General features: G+C 39.7%; 1 protein-coding gene across 2 annotated transcripts in view; it reads left to right on the top strand.

The window, feature by feature from the left end:
• MAP3K7CL (MAP3K7 C-terminal like) overlaps positions 1 to 23,377 on the top strand; it is a 72,175-nt gene extending 48,798 nt beyond the window's left edge. The window contains exons 2-4 of one of the 2 annotated variants that reach the window (XM_088023244.1): positions 1,244 to 1,310; positions 11,461 to 11,576; positions 23,197 to 23,377. In XM_088023244.1, coding sequence (XP_087879370.1) covers positions 1,244 to 1,310; positions 11,461 to 11,576; positions 23,197 to 23,377 — 364 coding nt within the window. The remainder of the gene's footprint in view (positions 1 to 1,243; positions 1,311 to 11,460; positions 11,577 to 23,196) is intronic. The other variant, XM_088023215.1, reaches the window with a different exon arrangement.
• Positions 23,378 to 24,299: the final 922 nt, after the last annotated feature.

Genomic DNA, 24,299 nt, shown 5'->3' with positions numbered 1-24,299 from the left:
ACCCTTGAGGTGTTTGGCAGAGGCAAATACTGTCCTTGTTTGAATTACCTTCCTGGTAATTATCTTTGGTGCCTTCAAAGAATTGTACTGCCTTAGAAGCCAGGAGCTCCGTGCATGCTGTGTGTTATTCTGGACTATGCTGTCGAGGAGTAGGGAGAGGAGACTTGCTTTGGCGTCGGATATGGCCCATAGCACATGCTCTTGTTCAAACAGAACAGCACATTTTTATAAATAGATTTGGTTATGATAGTGAGAACATGAAAGCCATGAACTTTCCTTACTTTGTTATAGTGTAAAACAGATTTGGTTTTTAAACAATTCTTTAACTTGTCTTTTGTCTTATCCTCATAGTCATCTGTCCCAGGGTAGGTGTTGCCAACATGGAGGGGGTGGGAATGGATGGCCCAGCGGCGCCAGAGCCCACCTGGACATATGAGGTTCTGCTGACAAGGGGCTGTGCTCTAGTTGTGTGGCTGGGTCACAGTGTGTTCTCGAAGACATTTGGGGGTGACTTGGATATTTTAGGCCAAACTCCTCTCAGGTTTCCTTGGATGCTTCTGAGACCATCTTCTGATCCCGCGACACCTGCCTATTGCCAGTCAGTCAGTGTAAGGCATTTGGGGACAGAGTGGCCATGGCTGTCTTCGCTCGGGTTCCTCCACATCAAGGCAGTGCACGCGGCCTCAGGTGGGGACTGCTGCCTGCCGTGCGGGGAAGAACCCCCTGACTGGGTTGCTGCCTGTTGCTCACCGGAACCCAGAACGAGGCTCTGGGTAACTGCCTGGTGGTGGTGATTTGTGGTAAGGACACCAAAGCTTGCCCCCATTGGAGTCATTCAGAGCAGAGCTTCTATTTTTCACTAACACATTCTTCTGTCCCATTGAGGTTGTTCTGATCACCTCATTAGCGCCTTGTTAAAGCACTTTCCTGCACACCAGGGAATCTGGGTTTGGCTACCATGAGAATATTGTGTTTCTTAATTGTAGAGCTACCAGACTGAACAGTTGAGGATTCTGATATTTGCAAAATTTTGGCCAGGCCAGCTATGCTCTCCAGGCTTCCGTTTTGTACCAGAAATGAACAAGATTGTCTTCTGTATTCTCTGTGTCCCCACCTGAAGTGATGAGAATAATTAAAGCAGTATATACTGATGATTTAATTGTATAAATCCAAAGATGGTGAGAGCAGGACACCTCCCAGGAGAGAAAGAGCTCTATAGTGAAGAATCCTTTTATTTTCATGTTCTAGATGATACACCTCCTGAAGATGCCATTCCTCTGGTCTTTCCAGAATTAGACCAGCAGCTACAGGTAAGGATATATCCAGAGTCTTTCCTTTTTCCTCTTTAGCTTCACAAGATACAGTGAATGCACAAGTGACGTCATTGAGAAAAGACTGACTTGGAGACAGAGCGGGGAGTTTTCAAGTCACCAAGGATTCCGTTTCTAGAGCTCCAAAGTCATGTAACTCGCATGTAATAGCCCTGTCTACGTATCTGGCTATAACACCAGAATATCCAGAATTTACAGCATAAGCAAGCTCCTATTTATCAGGAGTTCTGGAGCGTGGGAACAGGGCTGGTCCCTGCCTTCCTTCCCTGAGAATGTCTCTGTGCCATTGCGCTTGTGGCCCATGTTGAATGAGTGATTTAGTGGTAAACTGTGCAGAGGTGACTTGTGATGGGCGGGGGTGGGGCTGGAGAGGGGGCTTCAGAGTAATCTTCTTTTCCTTCCTCACCCCAACCCCTCCCCAGTCCTCTGACAGCTTTCAGTAGAATATAATTATTTTAAGTTAAACATTCTGAATACTGTCTGGTTTGATCTGCGAGAAAACTATTTTGTGTGTGTAGTTTACAGATGACCTATCAAAGAGATCCCATTTCAGTACACCAGAATCGTTTGAAAGGAGCTAGTTTATGACATTTCAACTTTCTTTAGATGATATATGGAGATTCCAGGCAAAGATGGCTTTAGGAAGATGTTCTGTCCGAAGACCTGGATACTGGCCGTGGGCCAGATGTGCTCCTGAGTATCTCACTTTGCAGTCACACTTAGACAAATGTAATAGGGGTGTTGAATCCTGCACACAGACATTTATTTAGTCACTACTTTTTTTTTTTCCCTCTAAGTATTGATTTTGAAAACCTTTGGGAGGGGTCTGCAACCTCTACTTCCCACCAGGCCTTATGTCCCCCACTGTCTTCCACCCAGCAGTTCTTCCCATTTGTGCGTGTGACTGGTATCCTGAAGTCATTCACATGTGGGACCCCCAGTCCTGAACAGCCATTGACAGAGGTGGGAAGAACCAAGAATGAGCCCTTGTGCAATCCAAAACAATGTCCTTTACGGTGGGTTCCAGTTCTGATCTCAGTACCCAGGGCACTGAGTTAAAAACCTGGAAGTAGCCAGGTCAGATTGGAAGAGCCTGTGTTCCAGTACTAGAGTGGTCTCTTAAAAAAAAAAAAAAAAAAATCAACCCAACATGACTCAGGTGTGACTAGGCTTCTTGGAGGAGTCCTCCTTCCTACCTCTTACCACGGTCCAGGGCATTTTCACAGTCCTCCACCAGAAAGCCCGCTCAACAGACCAGTGTCAGTTATGCAGAGATTACTGAAGAGTAGCCCGCAGGCGGGAGGGTTATGCTGATCACCACCCAGATGTCAAAGGACAGCTCTGTTCGCCCCTAAAATTTCCTCTGTGCTATCAGCCGTCTTATCTCCTCCTTCTCCTGCACCCCATGCAGGGTCTTCAACCCAGTTCCCCCAGCTCCTCATAGCTAACCATATCCTGAATATCGCTTTTTCTCACCATGGAGAAAGACTCAGCTCTTACTGTGTTTTTCTGTCTGGCATGCTCCACCACACACACTACTTTCCCCACTTCGATTCTGTCCTCACCAAAGGGCTGTGCATGGGCTGCTGGTGGTATAGTTGGGATTATAAGGTAAAAACTCGATTTCTCCCCCCCCAGTCCCAGTTTTTTTTTCCCCTCCTTTATTTTACTGGTAAAATATTCTGGTTCCTCCATCAAACAGTGGGTCGTGAATTCTACTTTTTTTGTATTGACAATTTTTTTTTTTTTTCCTTTGGGAACATTAATGGTCTTCCCTGGTTCATGGATTGTTCTTTACAGGATTCATAGCGCCCCTGGCAATTCTCCAGGCAATTTTTCTGTTAGAGCATCTCAAGATCCATTTGGATTTTATGGTTTTAATTCTATTTGACATATATATTAGAAATTAGGTCTATTTATTTATTTATTTTTAAAGATTTTATTTATTTATTTGACAGACACAGCAAAAGAGGGAACACAAGCAGGGGGAGTGGGAGAGGGAGAAGCAGGCTTCCCGCCGAGCAGGGAGCCCGATGCGGGGCTCGATCCCAGAACTCTGGGATCATGACCTGAGCTGAAGGCAGACGCTTAACAACTGAGCCACCCAGGTACCCCGAGAAATTAGGTCTATTTAATTATTTTAATCCAATGAGACTATTTCATCTTCACTGATCCTTAACAAGATAAGCAGTTGAGAGGCTGCTTTCTGGCTCATGGGTTTTGATCCCCCCCGTCCCCTACCCTTAAAATATGGTATTGCTTTACTGTCTTCATGACTGGAGGGAACATTCCCAGCTTCACACCTTAAATCACTTAAGTAAGTGCTTGTTTGTTGCGTGAAGGATATGACCAAGTTTGTTATAAACATTTACCAATTGTCAAGCCATTTGGTTAGGGTCGCCTCGGTCTGGGGCGGTAGCCTGCTACCTTTATTCTATACTCCAGGGCATGATTGGCTCAAAAACGAACGGTGGGGATTGAGAGGGGAAAGCTAACACAGAAAACGACGTCTTAAAGCAGATTCTTCTTTCCATGCTTAGCATAAGCCTATAAATTTAAGCCATTCTGCCACAGGAAGTCTCTGTATTGAAAGCGATGAAAATGTTTTATGTAGGAAAGGAGCAATCCGTTCTGTGGAGCAGGCCCTCTTCAGAGTCAGTGTCATGTGCTCTCCACACATAGTAATGGCTCTTGGAATTGTACCGACCATCATGATCCTCTGCAGAAGAATAAAAGTTAGGTGACAAAGCTACACGAAGTGCCTTGTGGTTGTCACTATTTGCTTGAGGATAAACTGACTCTTGATTATCTCCACAGGAGCCTTAAAAACTTGCCAAATGAAAGATAAAGAATGCCAGGTGATTATTGCCATCCCTACTCTTTGCATAAGACTCAGATATAAATCCCACTGTGCACATTGCGTATTGCTGGGCAAGTGACGCTTCCACGCAAATAATCTCATGTGAGCCTCGCCGTGATTGTGTAAGCTAACAATAATATCTCCACTTTAGAGATGAGAAACCTGAGGTCAAATTTTGGTCTGAACCAATTTGCTATTTCCACCTCGATCTCGGATTCTGCATCTTGGTAGCTTTCTTTCCCTGATAGCTTTTGGGAAACCTATGGACTGCTTAAATTACTTTGACAAGTAGAGGGGTTTTTTTTGTTTGTTTCTGGTTTGCGAGGTTGCCATAACGTGGCTATAGGACAACCTTGTAAAGTCGGTTCTGACTTTCTGATCTCCATTACACATTCTTGTGTTGTTATAAAATGGAGCTATAAAGTAGCTATCTGGTAGATATTCTCTCACCAATTTGACCCCCTAGATTTTTCTGTTGTTTTGCCAAGAATGTGGACATGTTGGAGCATGTAATTCGTGGTGCTTCTATTTTCACAGAAGCCAAAAAAAGCCCTGTGTAAGAATAGCCGTGACAAACATTTCTCTTGATATCTCTATTAATGCAAAAGTTGGGCAAGAGACTTTGGGGTAAGGTAGGTGTTAAAAGGAGCATCTCTTTATAATGTTCGTTTGTGGGCCTTAGGCCTCAGCGTGGGGGCAATGTGTAGGCTGATTCTATTTTATGCAGATTCCTTTCCTGGAACTTGGTTTCTAAATTCTCTCTGCCTATTGGAGGCAGTAGTTGGGTTGAGCTGGTTTAGCACACACTGTCCAGAGAAGGGAGGCGCAATTCTATGGCCACTTCTAAGAATGATGGAAAAAAAAATCACTATTTTTCTTTACCAGAATACCTCCATTCTTACCACCCCCCCTAAATAAAGATGACACTGAGATTCAAGGAATAATTTTCTTTAGGCTTCAGTTTCCTTCTATTTGAAAACAAAATCATGCCCAACCTCCCTCTTTGTTCTGAAGGATGGTCTGAGTTGGCACCACATTTGTCTTGAAATTTAACCATGTTGCTGTGTTTTGGAGATCATCCTTTGACCTATAGATGATCCAAAGCTGAGCTATAATCTGGTTTTAATTGCACTGCAATGAAGAATATGCTTTTATCATCAGGTAGAGATTATGGTAATGAATAAATTGTAACAAACTCCCTAGGGGGGAGTACAATGGCTGGAGCATCGGCAGTGGGATTAGATTGGCCTGAATTTGAACCTCAGCTCCATACCTACCAGTTTCATGATTTGGGGCATATTATTTACTTTCTCTAAACCTCACTTTTCTGAACTGCAAAGTAGAGACAACAATATTGATCTCGTATTGTTGTTGTGGGAATTAAATGTGATAGTGAGTAGATCTAGCACAGTGCTTGGCAAAATAATTGCTCACTTAATGTTAATTTCCTTCTCTAGTGAAATCGTTTTTTGAATGAAGTATTTAAGAACTAGTAACTTATTTTTGGATGTGTAAAATGACAAGAGAAGCATCTCTTTGGATATTTGAGTTAGGGATAGAGGTTCTGCTGCTCTCTTCTTTTCATTAATCTAAGGTACTTTGAACAATTTTTTTAAGCCAAATTGAGCAATAGCTTCAATCCTTCTTAAAGTCCTCCCATCTAATCTGAGAAGACAGTGACAGGTGTCTCTGTGGTACACATTGAACTTGCCTTTTCTCAGACAGAGCCTAGTAAGTCCAGAAACTGATGTCACCTCCACAAATAAACAATTTCCTAGCTTCAGTTGTGGGCTGTAATATCTTGTTATCCAAGCGGTCTCTCCAGAAATTTCTTTCAGGTCTTACGTCAGTGTATTGCTTGATGTCTTAGAGAGGAAAATGGTAGGAAATGGGGAAGTCTTAGCATTCTGGGATTCTGCTACCCTGGTCTTGAACATCCATCTGGAAATGCAATTAAGAAATAATCCCATAGAAAACAGTGAACATGTCTGCATTTTCTTCCTCCAATATGCATATTGAAAAGTATCTTATCGTTCATTGGCTGCTTGTGACCACACGGAAAATATACGCAGATACCTTGGAGCTTTACTATGGTACCTTACTTTTTTTTTTTTTTTTTTGAGAAGCCCAGTAGCCATCCAACAAGATGCCTTGTTGGAAAACTTTGAGACACTCTTGAGTAATCTCTCCCTTTAATATTGCTTACATTAACAAAAATGACTTAAATGTCCTTCATTTCAATGTTATAGAAGATATGTTCTATAATGACTATTGTTGACTTTGGCCATCATGTAGATACTATAGAAATGTCAATTCTTAAAATATTTTTAGAATTGTTTTAAATTCTTTTTTTTAAAAGATTTTATTTATTTATTTGAGAGAAAGAATGAAATAGAGAGAGAGAGAGAGCATGAGAGGGGGGAGGGTCCGAGGGAGAAGCAGACTCCCCGCTGAGCAGGGAGCCCGATGCCCGGACTCGATCCCGGGACTCCAGGATCATGACCTGAGCCGAAGGCAGTCGCTTAACCAACTGAGCCACCCAGGCGCCCCGAAGTGTTTTAAATTCTAAGATAACAGAGTTTTCAAATACTGCAATTAGTTCCGACGATGTTTTTTTTTTCCATTTAGTTTTAACAAATTGTGCCTGTTAATTCGGGGATATTAAAATGCAACATAAATTTAAACCAGATACCTCCATCCTCACCCCTCCCCCCAAATAAAGGTAACACTGACATTCAAGGAATAAATAAAAAGTCTACTCAGTAACTATAGAATATCTAGCTTCCTAAATATAATCTTCTGTGTGGGAAGCTGGGAGAGGAAAATTAAATTCTTACGTTTTTTTAAGTGGACGGGACCAGTAGTATTTGAAGAAACCAAGTAGAAAACGGAAGTACTTAAGTTGGCTTTGCCCCTTGCAGAGAGATGCTTGGCTGGGTCCTTTCCCACGGGGCACTTTCCAGAGGACGGGAGTCCATTTCAGGAGGAGCTTGCTATAAACCCTGGGCAGAGAGCAGAGATGGGATGGTGTGGCTCAAGCCGGCATTCTTGGAACAGGAGCCTGCGGTTTCTCTCTTACTTCATCTTGTTAAGTCTGTCCTGTTGATTGGGGTGGATACCGGGGGTAGTAGCGACTCACTCACACTGTGTGTAATTTAAAGCCCTTACAAGCTCCATCCTCAGGCAGCCGCGGGATGGGGCGGAGAGGGAGGAAAGGGGGTGAGGAGCAAGTGCCCCCTCCTGGGCTCTGACCTCATCCAACCCCAATCTGGGTCTTGGAAAAATGTGTTTCAAAGTTGGCTTGAGTTGCTGTTAGGAGAATATCTTGATTTAACCTTCTTAGAACTGGCTGTATTGTGAGTAGGCTAGATACCAAGGCATTAAGTCTGAAGAGTTGTTTCTGGGATCCCACAGGACTCACGCTCTAGTGCATGAAGAATACCTTTACCTTTTCACTTTCAAATCAAATATCTTCGGACTCCTGTCTTCGGAATGCAATAGTTCATCTTTTAGGCAAGCGTGTGGGAGAAGTGTATCCAGTGTGGGAAGATGTAGCGTAATTATGGAGAAAATAAGGAAATTTCTTTTTCTCCTGATGTGAAAAGAAATTCACTGTCAACACGAAGAGTTTATTTATTGCTCACCTGTTCCCAGCATGGAACGATGACTACGAAAGCCTCTCAGATGAGAATAGTCAAAACGAAGCAATGAGCATTAAAGCAAAAATATGTGTTAATTTTTGTTCTAAGCATCTAATAGATTTTTTTCATTTGGCCACCACCAGTATTGTCTTACATTATTTTTTTAGTTTTCAATGTGAACATGTGTTAAGCCTATGCATGACTGATTAATTCATGAATGCCCATGTTTCAAATATCACATGATTTAAACTTATCGATAGCTCCATTTTTTGCCCTGGAAACCTGATTATTGTGCTTGAATTTTAGGGATCTGTTTCCTCAGGCAGTTTCATTTTATTCAATGAATGCTAGTGGTCATATATTATCTCTTATTTTGCGGGGGTTATAAGAAGGTAAGAGAGAGTCATTCTCAGTGAAGACCTTAGGATGCTACACACACACAAACACACAAACACATATTATATCATAAAGCAATAATAGTGTTCTATATTGTACAGAACAACATCTCATTACCTATAGTTCTACTTTTTTGGGGGGTATAAACCTAAATCTCTTAATACTTTTCTTCACCAGAATTCCTGTTGGGATGCGAACCATATGTATTTAAAAATCCATATAGGATATGGATTTTGGGCTGGGATAAATGCCAAATACCTTCTAACGACAGCACATCCTGCTGTCAGGGGGCGCTTTGTTTTGTCTAATGACCTTTAGGGTTTGTGGTGAATGGCTCTAGATATAAAGGGGTGAGAAATTTTATGTTTCCTGGAGAAAATTTGGGAAGGAGAGAGCATTTAGGTGCATATGAAGTGAGCCTCAGATAGTGAATCCTTGCAGCAATTCTTAGAAGAAGAGTGGGGGCAGCAAGAAACTCTAATGACCATTTTCTTTTTTTGCATTAGCTTTTTAAAAAATTGTGGTGAAAACACATAACATAAATTTTACCATCTTGGTGATTTTTAAGTGTACACTTGAGTAATGTTAAGTCTATTCACATTATTGTGCAACTAATCTCCAGAACTTTTTCATCTTGCAAAACTGAAATTCTATACCCATTAAACAGCTCCTCACTTCCCCCCCTCTTTCCCCCCAAGCCCCTGGCAACTAATGAGATGACTTTACAATGTTGTGGTGGGTTATGCAACATAATTTCCCTCCTTGCTTAAGAAAATCTACTCTATTCTCTTTAATGCTTTCATACAAATTGAGAGAACTAGAAGTGGTGCCTAGTTATATGCCAGGTTGGGTGAAGACAGAGCTTGTGGGAGCTGCAGACTTGAAGTGACACCTGGCATCTTTTTATTCCCTGAGACGCTGAACACTAAGTATTTCTGACTTTTCCTTTTTTAATTGGCACTACTTTTTAATTGTGGAAAATCCTGAAAATAGTGTTATGTGTAAGTAGCATGATCATCCTGCTAAGAGCATGTGAGGATACTGAATATATCCTGAAATACTACATATACGTATATACCCTTGGCAGCATGATCACACTGCCTGTACATAATATCTTCAAATTTCCCACAATTAAGAAGTGCCAAAAAAAAAAAAAAACAAATGAAAAAACTTCCCCCTTAATAAAAAGGATTTCAAGGTAGCAAGCTAAGGGGGGAAAAGACCCCCCCCCTTCCTACGAAAATTATATATGTAAATGTATATTCTCTTCTTAAGAAATTATGTATGTAAATTTAGGAAAATTATATATGTAACTTTATTACATATTGTTATACGTACACTTATACACACACACACATATATATGTAACTTTCATTTTTCCCTTTTGAATCTAGCAGCAGAGGGGATTTCTTCCTGTACATGGCTATGTGCATTTATTTCCTCTTAAGGACATAAACCCTTTGCATGGACCCCTAGAATCCTTTGGCTGTCACATAGATGACTATGCTGATTGTGTGACTCAGGGACCTACAAGGGGTGGCAAGTGATGGAACGAGCTGAATGTAGTTTATGTGATGTTTGTAAAGACAGGAAATAAGATGCGTAGAGTCTTAGGGCCTTCCAGTGAGGACATGGGGCACAGATGATTTAATAGCAACTTGGCTAGGGTGCCCAGAATAAATTGTTTTCATTCTCCTTACTGCTATACCTGGTAATTTGCCAGGGTAACAGGTGAAAATTGATGAGGGAGTGGTGATTTCTAGGACACAGACCAGAAGAGCCAGGAGTTCTGAATTCCTTTGGCAAGAGCTTTGTCTCATGGGGTGCATTATACTGTAATACTACTGGGCAGTACTTTTCAATTTATTTCTATAAAGAAAGACGGTAATGGTTCCAACAGGCTGAGTTTATGCTACAAATGTGTTTGTTCTTGGGGCAGTAGGTAAAGACGCTTCATAATGCAATTATTATTAGATTTTCCATGAACCTGGACATAAGATGTTCCACATGAAGGTAAATTTCAGGCAAATCTATTTTGAATTTTATTTCCTTTAGGAAACCTCTAATTAGAGGCCTCATGATAAATGGGAGAGGTCATCTTATCTGTCAGTCAGGCTTTATAGGATTTTATAGAACTTTATAGAATTTCTACTACATCCTGGGTGGGGTTGCTGAATACAACACCCAAAGAAATCTTTGTCCTTGAAAAATATAAAGAGAGGAGCAAGCAGGAAGAAATGCATCACTTCCTAATTTCCGCATATAAAATTAGTGAAAATATGACCTAGTCAGACACATACGTACAGATACAGACTATAGCGAGAAAAGGATTAGACCAAAGAGCCCACTTAACAATGAAATTATATTTCTCAGATAGTGTCTACCATTTTCTATAAATAATTGACTAGGGTGATTAAAAAACTCTTTTTAAAAAAGACTATTAGCTAGTGTTTCTTAAGGTAATGTTTTTAATAATGTGTTGCTAACTAGGAATTAGAATTATAAACTCAAGGAAAGCTAGTTTTTCAAAAAATAATTTCTAGAAAGGAGTAGGATTTTCAACATGTTATGGGTCTAAAGGCTTGCGCTGCTGCCTTTGTTTTCCCTGTGGATGGGAGAGAAACAAAGACACGAATCCAGGCTCTTTGGCCTCACGTGTGACGAGCATTGTCTCACTTGGGGTTTGGTCTTTCATGGGGTTTGTTAATCCTTGCAAGCTTTATTTCCAGCCCCGCTTCATTTCTTCAGTTTGTTTGCATCTCTCAGAAAAGAGCCTTTCTTGTAGGGCTACTCCATTCTCCAAGATGAGATTATGCCTCTGGGCTAAAGGCGCAGAAAGCAAGGGGTAACTAAAGCAGACCACTGAAATATTTCCCCACCACTGCCCTTCTCTAAAGCAGAGTTTAAGATTTCTGGGGAGAAGTGGAGAATTATTAGAAGACCTATTTTTGCTCCAATGTATGACCAATAATGAGCGTGTCATGGGCCCCCCAGTTCTGGCTTGGGCCTGAGAATGCCCGTGAATGATACTGGAAGATGAATGTGAGGAAAGGTCAGCCCACCCCCCTCTTTTCAGTCAAGTAGAATCAGCCAAACTCTGTCCAGTGTTGACCGACGATGCTGTTCTCATGCCAAAAATCTCCCTCTAAAGGACATCAGTAGAGCGAAATCGTTGATAATGTATTCCGATGCAAAGAAGTGGACTGATTTCTTCTTCTTCTTGTTTGTGAAGCCTCTGGCGCCTTGTCATGACTCCGTGGAATCCATGCAGGTGTTCAAACAACACTGCCAAATAGCAGAAGAATACAATGAGGTCAGAAAGGAAATCGCTCTGCTTGAGGAAAGGAAGTAAGTACTGTCCCTTTGAACCCTCTGGCCTCCGAGTACTGCCTACCGGTCACGGACCGGGGGAGGCAGGGAAGGACTGGGCTGAGCGTGAGGGTGAGAGGGAGGGATGGGGGCAAGTGACATGGTTCAGAGGTTACTAGGCCACTTCTGTGGATATCATGTTTGATTATACAAGAGACCCAAATCGAGCTGCTGAAGACAAAATGCTTTACTTTATGGAGTACTGAGAACAGCAGGAGGACTTCCTGCCAGAAACTTAATTTTTTAATAAGCATTTTTAGTTCAGGAAATTAAAAATGTCAGAATGCCAGAGTCACACTACGTTTCCTATGGATGTGCCCAAAGGCCCCAGAGAACTTTGGCTTGGAGTGAATTTTGATTAATGCTTAACGGTGGAGTTCTTGCATCAAGTCAAGTCAAGTCAAGAAGCCAGTGGGACAGATCTTTGGAATAATGTAAATGTATTAGTGGACTAACTGCATTTTTTAGTCCAATAGCCCAAGGAGGTTTTTAAAACCTTGATAGCTTCCATTACCACTCCAGTTCTGCTGTAGGGAATTATAGAGTTCTATTAATTAAATTAATTAATTAAAGCATTCTAATTTTGCTCACACTTAGCTTTTTCTTGCAGAATTCTCCTCCTCTTTAATTGCACTTAGTTCTACCAGTGTCTACCCCAGTGATCCCCATATCTTACATACTTTCAAAGCCTCAGACAGCTTTCTACCCTAGCATTGTTTAGTCCATACTTATATATTTATTAGTGAGATCTTTTGATTAATATTTGCATCTCCTACTACATGGTAACCACCAAGTGCTTTTAATCCCTGAAGGCGGGGAGAGTCAGGTATCGCTCACCATCGTATTTCTGAAGCCGAGCACAGTACATGGGTTGTAGAGGCTGAATCAGTTTTTGTTGACTGCGTGACACATAATCAAAACATGTTTTGATTCTTTAACTTTGTTTTTTTTTTTTCCCACTTCCTCTTCCTGAAGTGATACATGGTATGTATTACTTAGTTTTCAAAATCAAAGCAAGTGAAATATGTTTTGAGTAATTTATAAAATTCTTGGGACTCTTTGAAGACTGCCCTCCCTGCCCCCAGTCCCCCCCGGACGATGGTTGGACAGAATAACATGGTGGGGAGCGGTACGGGTTGTAGGGTCAGACTGCACTTACTGTAAGACCTCCGTTAACAAACCTTTTCTTACTTCCTTGTTGTGTTATGCTTCAAACATAAAATCATACCTGGACTTATGGCTAAAGGGGATGATAAGATATTTATGAGGAGATCAGAAAAACACATCTTCCCCTCATTTATCTGAGACTTTCTTTTTGGTCTGAAAGTTCTCATAAATTGGCTGGAATGCTCAGATTGCGCATTCGCACACAATCTGAGTCCTAAAAAAACCTTAAAGGAGCTGAAGAAGCTTATTAATAGTACCCATGGGGAAGTTAAAGGAGGACTTACATAATCAGTAACCTATAAACGTATCTCCTCGTGTGCGTGTGTGGGTGTGTGTGTGTGTCTGTGTGTGAACTGTGCTGTTGAGACAGATATAACAGGTAATTATGTATTTATTTGTAAACTCTTCAGATCGAAAGTATTGGAAGACTTCGTTTATTTCAATTAACCCATAGGTGGCCTTTTTTTATTTCGGCAATGCGAAGCTCACCCACTAAATTGTATGTTTTGTAAGTTTATATTTTTGGGTGTTTCATTAAAAAATAGGATAACGATGTAATAGTGACTCATTGTGGTCTTTTATTGAAAACATATCCCTGCTGTTTCTACATAACTAATCTTATTTTTTCCCTAAGCCTGTTCGAACTTTGGACTTTTCTTGAAACTATGTTATCTCCTTCCCCTCCCCCCACTTTCTTCTTAAATAATTAGCTAGATGCACGGCAAAGGCCAAATTCTTTTGTTATCTATTTTCCTTTCTTTTTTATAAAGTCTCTCAATTCCTTTTTCTCCATTCCTGCTTCTGCTCTTTGAGATCAAGACTTGCTGCTTCAAATCCTGGTCAATGTAATACTATAACTGGTTTCCCTGCCTGTGTTTTCACATTGTTGGAAAAGGACACCAAGTTCTTGGCCTGGATTGCAAGCTCTAGCCCACGATGGCCTCAGCACCCCTGTAGAATGTTCTGCCTCATCCTTCGTCTTCAGCTACATTAGTCTGTTCACTCTTTCTGCCTCTGTGCCCTTGCTTACACACCAAGCTCTAGGTCTGGAGCACTGCTTCCTTCCTCTTTGCATGCCCAAATGCTACCCTCAAAGAGAGCCCAGCCAGTATCCCTGCCCAACCAGTCTACGGGGTTCATCTCTCTTCCTGGGTGAAAGAAAATACACTGGAATGATTCTTTTTTTTTAAGATTTAATATTTATTTATTTGAGAGAGAGAGAGAGAGAGCACAGGCATGGGCAAGTGTTCAGGGGGAGGGGCAGAGGGAGAAGGAGAGAGAGGGTCTCTGGAAGACTCCACACTGAGCACAGAGTCCGAGGCGGGGCTGGATCTCATGACCCTGAGATCATGACCTGAGCCCAAATCGAGTCAACAACGTAACTGACTGAGCCTCACAGGAGCCCCTGGAATGATTCTTCTGGCATATTTGTGGGCTGGTGTTATCAATAGTTACCTATTTAACTTTATGTCCTAACTTTCTGACTGTGCAGAATTCCCAACAAACGTGGTCACCTTTTAACATCTCTTGGTGTCCCAGTCACCAAGCAGAGGGACAGGTACATGGGGTCAAACATGAGTGAGGGTGATTTCGAGTGACTGATTATAAGACATGGTAATACCCTCGGTGTATACAAACACTGTAACAGATGTGTCATTTGTAATTTGCACGGTCCATATTTAAAATACCGTGTCGATATCAGCAATAAGGAATTGCTAAGATGAATTGTTAAAATAGGAAGTGTGGTATATCTTATATTTATAAATAAATGAGACTGGTCCTCCAGGGGTTATTGGTGATCATTGTTTTCATTAATACTTTACCAAAGCAGAAATTCATTATGTAACAGATATTTTCCTGGACATTCTTTGTGTTCAAGCAAGATAAATTAGGTCAAATGGATCTGACCCAAGTCATTAGCTCTCTGTGTTTTGATGAGTTGGATAAGAATTTCTTTCCCATCATTTCATAAAGTGTGGGTGATTATGTTGTCTCTGGTGATTGGCTAGCGTGAGCTAGACACAAAGAGAGATGCTAACTCGGGTATTTTAAAAAAGAGTTTTTCTTTAGTGGAACCATGTGGGCACAGGTGAAGCTGAACTTCTCTCTCATCTCCAGAGGGGGTCACCCTGGATCAAGTTTGGGAGACTTTGCAGAGGCGAGAGAAGAGTTGATGATTAACTATTATTTTAAATCATGTCTATTAGATAAAGAGAGTCAAACATTTTCTAGGACTATAAACTCAGCATGCAGTGAAATTAATTCAAAGAATCACTTCTGGCTTATTTGATGTATGAAATGCTTGCTCTTACTTTTATTGGATTTTTTTTCTTCTCAGTTGAAAAAAATGACAATCTTACTGAAGGCTTTAAAAACTTACCAAGAATTCTGACATCCGTCCAGAATTCCTACTATTATTTCTGCCTCTTTTTAGGCCTTTTTAATGTGAACCGATATTTTTATAGAATCGCTTATATAATAAAATGAAACGTGTACATGCTTTTCTCAATAAATATTGTAAACTTTTAAAATATAACATGGTTTTTTGTGGATCTAATGGGAAAAAGTGAGAGGTAGACATTTTATGACTTATGAAATTTATCACCAGTATTTTGACAGCAAGTTAAAGTACATGATTAAGCTACAATTAGATCTACAATCAGATTTACAATTAGTGAAGGTTGCTTTGCTCCAGACAGGGTATTTTATCTTGTTCAAAGGAGAAACCATTTGTCTTCTGTATATGTGAAACATTGTGCCAGATGCGATGGTGTTTAAAAGATTGGCTTAGAATGTCAGAAACAGAGATAAACTTTTAAAAACGTCAGGATGAAAAATGTTACATAATTAAAAAAAATTACTCTGGTTTTCGGTATGTTCACAGAGTTGTGCCGCCATCATCACAGTTTTAGAGCATTTTCATCACCCAGGAAATAAACCTTGTACTCCTCCCTCACCAGCCACTGGCCGCCACTCATCTACCTTCTCTCTAGGGGTTTGCCTATTCTGAATATGTCATATAAGTGGAATCATACAGTATATGGTCTTTTGTGACTGGCTTCTTTCACTTGGCAAGATGTTTTCAAGGTTCATCCACCTTGTAGCATGTATCAAGGCTTCATTCCTTTTCATGGCTGAGTAATATTCCATTGTATGGAGAGTCTGTATTTTATTTATCCATCCATCAGTTGATGGACATTTGGGTTGCTTGCCCTTTGGGCTATTATGAACATTCGAGTACAAGTTTTTATTTTTTTATTTTTATTTTTTTAAAGATTTTATTTATTTATTTGAGAGAGAGAGAATGAGATAGAGAGAGAGAGAGCATGAGAGGGTCAGAGGGAGAAGCAGACTCCCCGCTCAGCAGGGAGCCCAATGCGGGACTCGATCCCGGGACTCCAGGATCATGACCTGAGCCGAAGGCAGTCGCTTAACCAACTGAGCCACCCAGGCGCCCCTCGAGTACAAGTTTTTATATGGAGGTATGTTTTCAGTTCAATTGGATATGTACCTAAGAGTAGAGTGGCTGTGTCATGTGATAACTCAATGGGTAAATTTTGGAGGAACTGCCAGACTGTTTCTAAAGTGGCTGCACCATTTTATAGTCCCACCAGAAATGTATGAAGGTTCTGATTTCTCCATATCTTTGCCAACTCTTATTTTGTCTTTTTGGTTATAACCATGCTAAATGGGGGCAAAATGATGTATCTTTGTGGTTTTGATTGATGCTTCCCTGACAGCTGAACATTGTTGAGCATCTTTTCATGTGCTTTTTGGCATTTTTTTGTGTCTTCTTGGAGAAATGTCCATCATAGCCTTTGCCCATTTTTTCATTTGGGTTATTTCTCTTTTGATTATGGAATTGAAAAAAATGTTATATAATTTTTGTGGGTCCAGGCAAAACATTAGAAAAGGATTTTCGTATGGGAATAACACAAAAATATCAGACCTATATCTTCAGATCTTTTTTTTTAAAAAAGATTTATTTACTTATTTCAGAGAGAGAGACAGCACTTGAATGGAGAGGGGCTGGTGCAGAGGGAGAAGGAGACAAGCAGATTTCCCGCTCAATGGGGATCCTGACGCGGGGCTCGCTCCTGAGATCATGACCTGAGCTGAAACCAAGAGTCCGATGCTTAACTGAATGAGCCACCCAGGCGCCCTTATCTTCAGATCTTTTAAAAATACATAACATGATGATTGAAGGAGCAACATCTCACTGAGGGGAACATATCAGGATGGGGGAAAAGGAGCATATGTAATTTGTAACAGCAGAGTCTAAAAATAGCCATTATGATTTGTTTTCAGTCATGGCATTTATTTTGTTCTGATTTTTCCAATAACAATAGATGTTTAACCTGAAACATTTATTTCTTGAGGACATTCCTGATGGCAGAGATTTTAAAGCTGTTTTCTGGGGAACCTTTCAAAGATTGGGGATAGAGGGGGTGTCAGGCAGGGGACTGTCCAAAGACCAACCAGAGAAAGTCCTATTTGGTTGGTTTTATTTGCTTCACTTCAGGGTGAGATTTTCCTTGAAAAATGGTATCACAGCTAGAAAACATTGAAAACCAAACCTCACTTTTATATTCCAAGCATTTAAAAAAATTCTTTAAAAAAATTTACACAGCCCTCAGAAATTAGCAAATTTATTGTCAAAAAGCAATAGAAAATGGAGATATTTCTCCATAAGTGTTTGCAGGGTAAGCAGTAGTATGGTGGAAGGGACCTATCCTCTCCTCTAAGACGTCCCGACGTGGGTAAGACGCCTCTGTATAGGGTATAGGACTTGTGTTCATTTTCCAACAGTGGAGATATGCTTCCTGAGACCAACTTCACTAGCAGGAATCGAGAAAAGTGCCTGGTTTGCAATAGGATTTCAAGAAATACTTGAGTGGATGAATAGAACCAAAGAACTGTCTTGGCTCTTTACTTTGCTCCAGAGGTATAGCCGAGGAAATTTTTTCATTTTAGGATTTAGCTTTGTGTGAAATCCCAATGTTCCCAACTTCTTCAGGCGTTGAGATTACACTTTCCGTTCATGCCTCAGTCATAATGATTTGGGCCTTTTATGCCACCTGCTTAACTGCTGTCCAGACTTCTAACTGGAATCTCATTCCTCAGTATCTCTCCATCTAATCTCTGCCTTGAACCACATTAAAAGGGACAGAATATTTACCACTTCTCAATGAGAGTGCCTTTAAGTAGGTCTCCCTGGCTAAGAAAAGAGGCTCCAGTCTTTGGGGGAGCAGAATGAGGAAACATTTTGCCTTTCATCTATTCCTATTCCAGGATTAACTTTTTGTGGGGTGATCAATAGTGGAAGTCTCCATTTCCTTTAGAGTAGTGGTTCTTAACGGGGCCAGTTCCTCAGTCCTCAACCCATACATATTGGCAATGTCTGGAGACATTTTTGGTTGTAATGATCGGGAGTGGGGGAAGATGCTACTGGTATTTAGTGAATAGAGGCCAACGGTGCTGCTAAGCCTATGATGCCAGTGAATAGGGTAGCCTCCAATAGCAGAGATGTCTGGCCCAAATGATTAATTGTGCCAAGAGAAACTCTAGAGCAAATCTCACTTCTTCCTGCAAGAAGTGTTGCCCTTTGGCTCCCAAATGATGTAATACATTTATTCCTTATGCATTATTCATTTATAGGGCTTCAATTACCACAGTCTAGACTGTGCTCTGCAGTTCCATTTCAATACCATGGATTGTTTCCCTAGCCACATAACATGAAGGTAGACTTTCACATCATTTTTGCCATCTTTAGGTATCTGCTTCTTCTCTCCTGTGTCTCAATGCTTTATTAGAACACACATCTTTTAAGAACCACCGATAGTACAGTCTAAATCACTATTTAGAATAAACTTCTGGACGCGTGGGTGGTTCAGATGGTTAAGCGTGTGCCTTTGGCTCAGGTCATGATCCCAGGGTCCTGGGATCGAGTCTCGCATCGGGCTCCCTACTCCTTGGGAGCCTGCTTCTCCCTCTGCCTCTCTCTCTCTCTCTCTGTCTCTCATGAATAAATAAATAAAATCTTTTAAGAAAAAAGAATAAACTTCTCCCCATGATGAAGATTGTATTTTATCACATTATTATCCAAAACCCTTTAGTTCATTATGGCCAAAACATCTAGGATTTTTGTCTTTTCCAAGTAAAAGCCTTAAGTCAACTTTGAAAGTCCCAAGAATAATGGTAGTGGTCTTTCCAGAAACAGAAATATTCATTCTAATGATGAATTCATGTCCCAACCTCCTGCAACATAAGGAATCTCCTTAATTTTGGAATTAGTTTCCACAAAGTTTCAAAGTTTTCTTCACTTGCACTTTCCCTTCCCCCATTTGTTGTAGCAAATAAAAACTTTTCCAGGCATATGGCTTAGGATGGGGATGGCAGATGATCTATGATGGGCCCGAGGTCACAGCCTTTTCCCTGTTGAAATACATCATATTGGAAACTATGTTATAGGTTCTTGATTTCAGAAATAGGATTCCTGTAATGATGGTCTTCTACCCCCTTATCACATTACACTGAAGGGAATGCTAGAAATAATAAACACAAATTCAAAGGTAGGACCACATGTTAGCCAATTATAGATATTGATTTATTCCTCAGATCATCTATTTATAAAATTGTCTCCATAGCTTGATGTGCCAGGTTTAATTATGAATTGCTAATGGATGAACATAAACACATCTATATAAATAGGTCTTGGACAGAAGACAACACACATTTTGACAGTATTCATTGAATATGTGTATAATTGCTTATCAGATACATCAAACTAATTTAGAAACCTATCATTTAGGTCCTCTTGATTCCAGGAAGGAAGAAGTTATTATTGACTTTCTCCAACACAAGAAAACTGAACTAGACCATCATGATCATTTCTTTTAGCTGTAAAATCTGTGACTTTGTGATTTATCTTTTCTTACCAGTCAAAACCAATAACAGATGTTCTGAGGAGTTTTAAGAGAGGTCAGTTATGGAACAAGGACAATACCTATTGTTATACCTGGTACTGCCAATTTCCAGACCATGCTTTGAAAGCAAAGCTCTATTTCCATGTGAATTATTTGTGTGACACAGTTTATTTGAATTTTCAGTTTTACTAATCAATTTCTTTAGGAAAGTTACATAAGGAACTTTACTAATACTTAATTATTGACCTTTACTGCTTAGAGGCAAAGAGCCATAAACATTTAATCAGAAAGATAGGCTTGATTTCTGGCTCTTTCTTATTAGTTGGGTGGCTTTTTCAATTAAGTTAAGCACTTTGCATTTCCATTTCCTCATCTTTAAAATACCTGTGTTTTGTCTCTGAGGTATCTTACTCTTTAATTATTCATTCAGCAAATATTTATTGAGAGCCTTTATATTCTAAATACCATGGAAAATTCAAAGATCAATAAGAGCCCAAAGGAACCTTGTGTATATGTATAGCAGTATTCCAGCTTATCTTCTCTTTGTCCACTTTCTTTCCAATGCTTGGTTTTGCTCAGCGGTCCTCAAAGTAGGTGCACAAAGCAGTCCATTGGGTGAAGGAAGAATACGCTAGAACTTCAGTTCTGATTTGTGTTTTGTCCTTTTCGTGGGGTAACTTTTTATTCTGATAGTTTCAAACTTACAGAAAAGTTGCAAAAATCGTATAAATAACTCCCATATATCCTTTGCTGGATTCACTAATTATTCAAAGCTTCCCCAGTTGTGCTTTATTCTCCCTCCATCAACACTGCACACTACTGAGGTTCTCTCTCTCTCTCCCTCCTATCTATGTATCTATCTATCTATTATCTATCTATCTATCTATCCATCCATCTATCCATCATCTATCTATCATCTATCCATCTATCCATCTATCTATCCGTCTATCTATCTATCCATCCATCTATCTATCCATCTATCATCTGTCTATCCATCCATCTATCTATCATCTATCTATCTACCCATCCATCTATCTATTTATCTATCTATCCATCTATCATCTATCTATCCATCCATCTATCCATCTATCTATCTATCATCTATCTATCTATCATCTATCTATCCATCTATCCATCTATCTATCTATCTATCATCTATCTATCTATCCATCCATCTATCCATCTATCCATCTATCTATCTATCATCTATCTATCATCTATCTATCCATCTATCCATCTATCTATCATCTATCTATCTATCCAGCTATCTATCTATCCATCTATCCATCTATCTATCATCTATCTATCCATCCATCTATCATTATCTATCTCTCTATCTATCTATTCATCTATTATCTATCTATCTATCTATCATCTATCTATCCATCTATCATCTATCTATCTATCTATCTATCTATCTATCTATCTATCTATCTATCATCTATCTATCCATCTATCATCTATCATCTATCTATCTATTATCTATCTATCTATCCATCTATTATCTATCTATCCATCTATCTATCCAACTATCTATCTATCTATCCATCATCTATCTATCTATCCATCTATCATCTATCTATCTATCTATCCATCTATCTATCCAACTATCTATCTATCTATCTATCTATCTATCCATCTATTATCTATCTATCTATCCATCTATCCATCTATCTATCTATGTAGTCATGCCCCATTGCTCTAAATACTTCAGTATTCTAAGAACAAGCACATTCTCTTATTTAACCACAGTACAATAATTACAAATTAAGAATTTTACATGTACTGAATGGAGCACTGGGTGTTATATGCAAACAATGAGTCATGGAACACTACATCAAAAAAAAAAAGAATTTTAGCATTGATGCAGTACTATTATTTCACAATCCACGTTTAAATTGCATCAATTTCTAAACAATGTTCTTCACAGCAATTTTTTTCCAGTCTGGAATTGCGCATTGAACTTAGTTGTCATTTTTCTTTAGTTTCCTTAAATATGGAACAGTTCAGGCTAGCAATTTGAAGAATACAGGCTAGCAATTTTGTAGAATTTCCCTCAATTTGAGGTTGTCTAGTGTATGCATTTTTGGCAAGGAATACCAGAAAAAGGATGTGTCCTTGGTGCCAGCCATATCTATTTATCTCCTTACTGGTGATGTCAAGGCTGATCACTTGGTTAAAGTGGTCTTCCAAGTTTCTTATGCTTTTGCCTACAGAGAAAGAAATCTGACACACGCTTATAGGCAAAGAATTTGGTTAGATCTAGTTTAGGATTAACTGACTCACATAAGGGGAGCGGATCTGTTTTGGATTGTCATGTTTAGTAAATCTAAACGTGGACTGGGAATCTTCAGCTCCTTATTATGTGTATTTATATCAATGAATTATTTACATGTAATTACCAAGAACTGAATTTGTTTAAGACCTTATCACTACAAGTTCCCTCCAATAACCTTAGCTTACCTCCTAAATTCTAGAGTCGGCCAGCATGAAATGTAGATATATTGTTTTGTTAAATAGGGCTGCAAGATATACATAAGCAGTAGGGAAGGACATGGAAAATAATATTTTCAGGAAGGAGTTGGGTTCTTTAGTTCAAAGCAGTCTAATAAAGATTCGTTAAGCCCTGAAATAGAAAACAAAGGAAGACAGTAATTGAATTTGGAAGACAAAGACAAGGTAAAGGACAAACTATAGTTCTACCCATAGGACAGTAGATCCCATCTTAAATTATAAACTGACTTTCTGGTTTTTTTTTCCCTAAACTAATTATAACTTTTACAATTTGTTGTACTCTTTAAAAAAAATCACTTTTTTTTTTTTGACTGTCGAAGGACTTATTGAGCTTTTTTGGTCTACATTTAGTATTTTGGATGTGTCTGGTAGGGGTGCTAGAAGGGTTGCTGGAGTGGTGGGGGTGGGAGGGATGGGGTGGCTGGGTAATAGACGTTGGGGAGGGTATGTGTCATGGTGAGCACAGTGAATCGTGTAAGACTGATGAATCACAGACCTGTGCCTCTGAAACAAATAATACATTATAAATTAAAAAAAAAGAAGAAGAAGATAGCAGGAAGGGAAAAATGAAGGGGGGAAATCGGAGGGGGAGATGAACCATGAGAGACTATGGACTCTGAGGAACAAATTGAGGGTTCTAGAGGGGAGGGGGGTGGGGAATGGGTTAGCCTGGTGATGGGTATTAAAGAGGGCACATATTGAATGGAACACTGGGTGTTATACACAAACAATGAATCGTGGAACACTACATCAAACACTAATGATGTAATGTATGGTGACTAACATAATAAAATAAAATAAAAAAAATAATAAAGTGCCTAAAACTCGCGAAGCTGGAAAAACTAAAAGTAAGGCATTGGAAGCCAATAGAGATGGTGAAGTTCAGAAAAGCAGAAGGAAACATTCTGCTTCCATTATGCTGTTACTGCTTCCTTTAATTTCCTTGCATTAAATTTTGTGCTCTTTTCCTCACCTCCCCACTGAATCTTCAGAAAGGAGCTCATCGCCAAGCTGGATCAGGCAGAAAGGGAGAAGGTGGATGCTGCTCAGCTGGCCCGGGAATTCGAGGAGCTGATGGAGGAGAACCGGACGTTGAAGTTGGCTCAGTCCCAATGTGTCGAGCAGCTGGAAAAACTTAGAATTCAGTATCAGAAGAGACAGGGCTCGTCCTAACTTTGAACGAGTCAATGTGAGCATAGAAGGTTGGTGACGGCTGTGTGCTGGCCAAAAGATTTTTATTTTAAAGGGATGGTGTGTAAAGTTTCATTGTTCCTCTTTATTACCCACGTGGCAAACGTCTATTATGAATTTAATGCTTGCCAGTTCGAGTTTGAGAGAAGGGATATCTTATTTGAAATAAGATGATCAAAGCAAACCTCTTGCCAGTATATGTTTTCAGAGATCAATAATTCATTTCCAAAGATTTTTTTTTTCTTCTTTAAGAAGATGTGATCATCCTGTACATTGGGGTAGAAAACGAAACAAACAAACAAAATAGAATATTGACTGACTCGGCTAAGAATCCTGAACAGAATTGAGCCACGAAACAAACCAGTAAGATGCTCACTGCAGTTTCATATCCGTGTATTTTTAAATTTCACATCTTGACTATTTCAACTGCATTCGAACCTGAAGTCAGCAACGTCTGCACACCTATTTATGTTCACCAGAGTTAGGTTTAATCCCTCAATGATTGATTGTACTAAGAATAAATGGTTGTGTATCATAAAAGCTTTCTCATGAAAATATTAGCAGAAAGCATGTTTGTGCCAAAAGCACATCTGCCAGTGCTAACTTGCTTTGTAATAAAAAGCTGATAAGGCTACTTTTTCTTTTATGCCACATTACCAGCCAGTAAACATCTCTGCCTTTGCTTGTGTGTGTTCTGCGGGCATGGGGGGGCCTGGAAAAGGATTGTTTGGACATGACTTTCGTGAGTTCCCATAAAAACATCAGTAAAACTATAACTATGACTTTGTTTTGGGTTTGAGGAGATATTTTGGATCAGTAATAACGAATAGGAATATATGAATAAATTCAGGAATAAAATGATTTTTCCCTGGTTCCACCTATCACCATATTTCCCCAAACTGAT

The sequence above is a fragment of the Eumetopias jubatus genome, unplaced genomic scaffold, assembly GCF_037043125.1.
Source record: "Eumetopias jubatus isolate StellerSeaLion01/CBP00866 unplaced genomic scaffold, mEumJub1_p1.0 scaffold_1, whole genome shotgun sequence".
NCBI lineage: Eukaryota > Metazoa > Chordata > Mammalia > Carnivora > Otariidae > Eumetopias > Eumetopias jubatus.
This window is presented reverse-complemented; position numbering and strand designations above follow the sequence as displayed.